Here is a 7,500-nt window from a genome sequence, read left to right as displayed (position 1 = left end):
AGAAAATAGAAGTTGGGCAACAGAAGCCTATTTGTGTGTCTGTGTTTTGGTGTGTGTGTGTGTGTGTGTGCGTGTGTGTGTGCGTGTGTGTGTGTCCGTGCGCTGATTCTCACTGTGACTTCAGAGCTGAACTTCTGAGTGCTCGACCAAAGAACCGCAACAAATATTATTGTTCCTCAAGCTGTCACACACACACACTCACACATCACAGGGGATGTGTCACACAACCCAGAATGTTGTCCACTCTCTCTCTCTCTCTCTCTCTCTCTCTCTCTCTCTCTCTCTCTCTCTCTCTCTCTCTCTCTCTCTCTCTCTCTCTCTCCCTCCCTCTCCCTCTCTCTCTCTGTATAATAGTCTAATAATACTTTCTTCTTCTCCTAAATCATGAGACTAAACTTCTTTTAAGGAGCTTTATGTTAATAACAGCGAAGCTTCTATACGTCCACATACATCAACATTATGACTGAGTCTGAATCAACAATCAGCATGAATCAGATGAATGTGATCTTCTTCATCATCTCCTCCAAACTGAGGGAGGAAAAACAATGAGCCTGCATGCTGGGAGGAGGAAAGGTTTCAGGTAAAGACTGATTGAAACGGCTTCTGCTGCCGCTGCTGGCAGGAGGGAGAGAGAGAGAGAGAGAGAGAGAGAGAGAGAGAGAGAGAGAGAGAGAATCATATTAATAACACGGCTGATTCTTAACGACATCATCAGTATTATGGGTGTTTGTGATGATCTGTGTTAGAGCTTCAGCGTGGCGTGGCGGAGGCGTTTGAGTGGAGACTGGTGTGTTTTCTGTGTGATGATTTTATTCGTCTGGAGCTCCGGGGGGTTGATCAGTTGATCTTCAGTTAGACCTGCTGATGGAAACATTTACTGATTATGGAGGAATCAGGATCAGTCACATGTTTGGAGAATGTCAGCGTGTAAACTCCACCTGAGTGTGTGTGAGAAAGGAGCGGCAGCAGACCGGCTCAGTCATGATCAGTCACACAAAGGACAATAGAAGAGATATAACCAGAATACAAATACAACAACATATGATTAAACAATATTATGTTTATATAAAGGTTCAGCTTATAATCGATTCTTTCTCAGTCAAACTCAAATCTATGACATGTTTTGATTGTGTTAAGTTGAGTCTTTCAAAATAAAATAACCACATAATGACTCTAATCATTAAAGCATTAAATGCGTTGTGTTTCTGATTGATCATTAATCAGCCCAGTGTGTGAAGCTTAGAATCAGACTGTAGCATCATTATATGAGCTGCTGCCTGCTGCTCTTCCTTCACCACACCTTCCTCTCTTTTTCATCCGTCTCACTTCTCAAACAGCTGGAAACTCGGCACTTTATGATGTGTGTGTGTGTGTGTGTGAGAGAGAGAGAGAGAGAGAGAGAGAGTGAGTGGACAACATTCTGGGTTGTTTGACACATCAGCTGCAGGGAGCTCCAGTCTTAATAGGCTATTACACACTGTAATACCCTCCAACACACACACACACACACACACACACACACACAGACACGAGCACACACACATAGACGGGAGCACACACAGACTTATATACTGGGATATGAAGCCATGCTCTCAGGCACACAGCACACATTCACAAGCAGCAACACACACGTGCTAGAATGTTTGGAACTGGAACACACAACACAAGTGTCAATACATTATCACACTGCTAAAACACACACACACACACACACACACACACACACACACACACACACACACATACACATGTACATACATACCAAACATTTTCCAGACATTAAGAGGATCCAGACACGCTCAGGGAACTAAAGTAAGGCACACTTTAACACACTTACGCACTACTCAATCTTACACACACACACGCACACACACACTCAATCACACACGCTATTAAATTTCCTAATGCCTTGAGCCGCGCTGACTGCAGAGTGTGTGCCATGAGTGAGTTGAGCTCCACAGGGAGTTAACTGATTAAGTATATCTGTGACAGACACAATCCCTGCTTAGTGGCTACTGAAAGAGGAGGAAGAGGAAGAGGAGGAGGAGGGAGAGGGAGAGGAGATGAGAGAGGAGGAGGAGGAGGAGAGGATGGAAGAGTAAAACGTCTCGTTCAGCAGTTTCAACTTGCCTCAGTGAGCATTTTCCTCTCTTTTTAAAGCAGCAGCAGCTCCATCTGTTTGCTGGTTGAAGTCCTGAGCAGCAGCAGCAGTCAGGTGAAGCTGCTTTAGTTTCAGCTTTGGCTTCTTATGAATCTAAAGTTGTGTTTCATCAAATGTGAAAGACTAAATGCCTTTTAGCAGCTGTTCTGAGGGCGATGCCTCTCTGCAGTGATCAGGCTGCTGCTGCTCTGAGTGTGTGTCTGCTCCTGTACACACACCCACACACACACACACGCACACACACACACACACAGGTTCAGAGTGAGATGTGACGTAAGATAAACAACAGAGAAGTCTGTTTTGTTTGTCCTTTTCTGGGCCCTTTAAGGTAACAAAGCTCTGCCCAACTAAACTTTAACAGAGAGCGGCTGGGTAATGACCAGACTGAGGAGGGAAGAGGAGGGAGGAAGAGGAAGAGAGAGGGAGGAAGAGGAAGCAGAAGAGAAGGGAAGAGAAGAGAGGAGGAGAAGGGGAGAGGAGAGGAGAGGAGAGGTGCAAGGTTATGAGGGGAGACGGAGCCCAGCAGAGGAGTGGAGCTCATTAAGGAGTAATGGGTTCGCGACCCTTTGCTCTTGGATACCACTGCTTCTGATGACTGTGTTGTTACTGCGCTGCTGCAGGCACTAATGTGTGTGTGTGTGTGTGTGTGTGTGTGTGTGTGGCTGTGTGTGTGGCTGTGTGAATGTGTGAATATGTGTGTGTGTGTGCGTGCGTGCGTGAGATCATAAAACTGTAGATATCGACTATTATCTAAATCTAGTGTATATCTGTAACACTTGTGTTTGTGTGTTTCACCCAAGGGCAAGGCATTTATGTCTGGAAACTAATGAGTCCATCTGAGTGTCTGTGTGTCTGTGTGTGTGTGTGTGTGATCATATCCACTCATCATTCCTTCCTTGATCTCTAAAGGTCCCTTAAGGTTTTTTCTTTAGTTAATTGTGGTAAAATAAGCTTCTTGTTAAAGAGGATGAGACTTGAGAAGAAGACGTCATTCCAAGACGGTTGAACAGAAACAATCCTGGCCAACAGTTTTTAATAACCCACCCATATATGGACATGTATGTGTGTATACGGATCTATATGGACATGTATGGATCTGTGGCCCTGCAGCTCAGATGTGTGAAGGCGTAACTTCTCCCTGCTGATCCTCTGACCTGTGCCGTCCCACACACACACACAGCCTGCTTGAGTCCCCGCCCTGTGTGTGATCTCAGGTTATTGCTAGGTCTCTCAGATGGTTGTTAAAGCTTCAGTCCTCATTTACACACTGACAGAACTCATCAACAGCAATCTGCAGCCCTCTGTGTCACAGAGAGAGAAGCAGAGACAGAGAGAGAGGAAGAGGAAGAGGCAGAGAGTCAACCTCCTCAAACCTGTGGCCTGTGTCCAGATCTGCAGTGTTTGCGAGCCACTGCCTCCTGCCATCTCAGTCCAATTAGAAGCTCACCTCCCTGGGCACAGCGCGGAGGAAGGGGGCCCTTCCCTGCCTCCAGCCTCATATATGGCTGCTTCTTGTGTTATGACAGCCTTTGACACGAGCCCGGCGTAATTACTGCTGTCTGATGGAGAGAGACAGTATGGGGCTGGAGAGAGGGAGGAAGAAAGAAGTGGCAAATAAAGGAAGACAGGGGAGTGAGAGAACTAAGGTCAGGCAGAAACGGCGGGGAGAGAAAGAGGCAGCCAAGCAAAGGAGGACAAAGAAATGGAGAAACGGAGGGGAGAGACAGCAGAGGAGAGGAGGAGAAGGGAAGGAAACGGCGGTGAGAAAGAGCGGAGAGCTGCCGGCGGCCCCCCCACTGTGAGAGAGGGGGAGCGAGCAGAGAGGGTGATAGTTTGTGTGTGAGTGAGCTGATAGCTTATGACAGTATGGAGCTCTGGCAGAGCGGAGTCACGCTGTCACTCATTGTTCCCTCGCTCAGCCGGAGCCAGAGAATGACTCGGCTAGAGGTTATGCTAATAATCTCCTCAAGGTGATCTGAGAATTGATAACCAGGCAGGAGGTTCTTCACTCAAACCCAGACCAGTCCCAAGTCTGTGTTCAGTCACCATGTAGTTCTCTGTCAATCACTATTCTGTTGGTCAGTTTCTCCATTCTACTCTTCAATCACTTACAGAATGTTCTTCATAAAAGGCTCCTGAACCTGATAGGAGATCGATTCTGCTGGAAAGTGTGTGAGTGTTTTCAGCTGTTGTCATGACGCCAGCCGTCCCACAAACAGGCCGTCACCTGACAGGAACTCGTGTTTGCTTTTCAAACCGAAAAGCTCAGATTCCAGCTCGGTATCGTTCACCTGAAGCTGCTTCCTCTCAAACCAAAGCAGCGTTGCCACCATCAGATGTTCTGCCTCCTCTGTCCCTTGTTGCTCCATTGTCGCTCTGTCCTGCAGCAGACTGAGCTCTCCCCTGATAGGAGCTGCTGCCATCACAGGGTCTTGCTGGAGGGTTGCCCCCGAGGGAACACACTTACCCGGGGTGCTTTCCTTACACGCCTCCCTATGATGAGTTACCATGTGAACCAAACCCCATGTGTTACAACGAGAAGCCTGAAGTTTATGCAGCTGAGTTAAAACAATCAGCAACTCCTGTGTTTTCACTCAGTTAACTTCCCTCTCACCCTCAGCCTCCACATGCATGTTGGAAGGTAAAGACTTGGTTATTGCTTGTAGCAGAATAAGCCATGATTGTAATTACATTGGACACATGCCTCAGAAAATAATAAGGAAGGTATAGAAGAGAGAGAGACAGAGAGAGAGAGAGAGAGAGAGAGACAGAGACAGAGAGAGAAAGACGTACTATATACAGGAGAGCTGCTCAGGTAAATCAAATCTATCTCCTCTGCACTTATCTGCTGTTGCCACGTTACCAACAGACCAACAGCCGTCATCACACACATAATCACCACAGATTACAGCCAGGAACAGAATAAGGAGAATTAAAGTGAGGAGTTGAAAAACATCATTAGGCTGCAGAGACATGGAGCTAAAAGAGGAAGCAGGGGTGGAACACGCTTCAGAGATGTGGATATATGGATCCTTCAGTCAGCCTGTCACTCAAATTCAAAGTGATTCCAGTATGGATGATGTTTGAGAGGAATCCTTCTGAAGGGATTTCTTTGTCGGTGCTCTTCACCTGATTGACTGATTAAGGTTCTGTGGCAAGTCAATGGCCAAAATTAGTAAATATGTGTAAACTCATGATTTAACAGTGACATTTGTGTTCCATTCTGACATATTCCAGCAGATTAAAGCCTCAGATTGCAGTTTCCAGTAGCTTTGTTTAACTAACGTCTTATACAGTGAGAGGGAAACCTTCCTCATGGTCAGTGGTGTCAATCAGAGCTCAGTGGACTTGAGAAACACAGGACAGAGCAGTAATGAGCTGTTTAAAGCTGAAATCATTCATGGTTCCAATGATTCAATGAGCATCTACCTGTTTGGAGCTGTTAGATTGTTAAAGATGTGATTTGATGGTGATGTTAGAACACAAAGTAACATCTAGAATCCCTTGTTTCTTTAGAGGAGCTTGATTTCAGTTTGTTGTTCTCTTCTCTGTTGTACTTGTGCTTGTTTCTCTGTCTGTCCACATTCCCTCCTTGGCTGCTGGTGGCTCAGCAGATGTTAGCGGGCAGACGGGTCGACCCAGCTTTGTTGTGTTGTTTTGCAAATGATGCTCCAAAAGTATAAATTTGTTTTTTTTGTCTCTTGAGCTTCGTGCTTTGAGAGCTAAATCATTCCAGCAGAGAGCCGGTGACAGCTTTTGTGTTTGTGTGTGTGTGTGTGTGTGTGTGTGTGTGTGTGTGTGTGTGTGGGCTGCAGCAGGCTGTTAGAGACGAGCAGACACACACACACAGCCTCAGCACCTCACAGAACCTGAGAGCTGGGGTTGGGCCGGTGTTCTGTTCTGCAGAATGAAGCTGACTGTCAACTTATAGGAGGAAGCTCATAGATCTGGAGCCGTCTGTCAGCAGGAAGAGAGGAGTTACGCAATAAACCCTCTGAAGGACAACAGTGTAAACATGTCATTATGGGCTTGTAGTGTGTGTGTGTGACAGCAGCTAAACAAACAGTATGGAGCTCCTGGTGTAGTGAGGATGAGACAAGTGTGTGTGTGTGTGTGTGTGTGTGGCTCAGGTCCACAGTCAGTCAGTCGCTGCCGGTCACACTGTGGGTAAATGTAACTTTAGGCCTGTTGTATTGTTGTGCTATCTGACCCCACAGACGATCACACCAGAGTGCGTCTGCAGCTGCTGGATGGAGATCCTCACTCTGACTACATCAACGCCAACTACATCGATGTGAGTCTGTGTGTGTGTTCTCTCACTGTGATGACACCAGGCATCATGTTAACCTGGAGAGAGGAGGATCCTACTGATTTTATGCATCAATAAGACTTAATCACATTTTCTCCTGTAATTGCAGCACGGACGAATCACTCGCACACACACACACACACACACACACACACACACACACACACACACACACACACACACAGGGTGTTAGCCAAGGTTACTGCTGTAGATTGTGCCATCTGAGTCCCATTTACTCTTTTGAAACAATTAAAGCCTGAATGCTAAAATCACCACAGCTGAATTTGATTGATTATTATTCTTTCCTCTCATCCCCTCGTCTGCCGACCACACATTCCTGTTCTTCCTTCCTTCCTTCTCCTCCCTCTCCTTCTGTCCTCAGCCTCATCTTCTTACTGCTTCCCTCCTCTATCCACACATCTCTTCCTTCTCCTCTCCTCTCCTCTCCTCTCCTCTCCTCTCCTCTCCTCTCCTCTCTTCTCCTGTCCTCCTCTCTACCTCCTTCTCTCTTCCTCCTCTCCTCTCTTCCTGCCAGGCTCTGTGCTTCTCTCAGCAATTTAATCTCTCCCTAACAGCTGGCTGTTATAATCATAATCTTAATGAATTTGGTACAAAATGCTTATTTTCAATCAGGAGAAGGGGGCGGGGCTGAGGGGGGGGGGGGGGGGGGGGGGGGGAGTCAATCAGAAGGAAGGGAATCAGAGGGAGAACGATGCAGACGGATGAGAGATCTGAGAAAAGGTAGAGTATTAGATGGGCACGACAGCGCTGCTCTGAGGTCTCTAGATGTGGAAGAGATCAATCTCTCATCTCAGCGAGGTGATCAGTCTCATAGGGGAGAGTGTGTGTGTGTGTGTGGGGGGGGGGGGGGGGGGGGGGGGGCAGAGACAAGTATGATAGCTTTCATTAGACCCATGGAGGGAAAATTGATATCATTACTTTGTATTTAATACTACAGTCAGTCTCCAGAGCAGAGAGGTGATGAGGAAGAGGAGGCACGATTACATACAAACAGGATGAGAGGAGGACA

The 7,500-nt window shown here is 46.8% G+C and overlaps 1 protein-coding gene across 1 annotated transcript in view; it reads left to right on the top strand.

Moving 5' to 3' along the window:
- Positions 1-7,500, top strand: part of LOC143007623 (receptor-type tyrosine-protein phosphatase T-like) — a gene marked incomplete at its 5' end in the record, with an annotated part of 122,778 nt that overhangs the window by 101,973 nt on the left and 13,305 nt on the right. The window contains one exon of the mRNA XM_076159032.1: positions 6,379-6,455. Coding sequence (XP_076015147.1) covers positions 6,379-6,455 — 77 coding nt within the window. The remainder of the gene's footprint in view (positions 1-6,378; positions 6,456-7,500) is intronic.

The sequence above is a fragment of the Genypterus blacodes genome, unplaced genomic scaffold (genome assembly GCF_046128005.1).
Source record: "Genypterus blacodes isolate CSIRO-AG114 ecotype Tasmania unplaced genomic scaffold, CSIRO-AGI_Gbla_v1 ptg000092l_1, whole genome shotgun sequence".
In the NCBI taxonomy this organism is placed as follows: Eukaryota; Metazoa; Chordata; class Actinopteri; order Ophidiiformes; family Ophidiidae; genus Genypterus; species Genypterus blacodes.
This window is presented reverse-complemented; position numbering and strand designations above follow the sequence as displayed.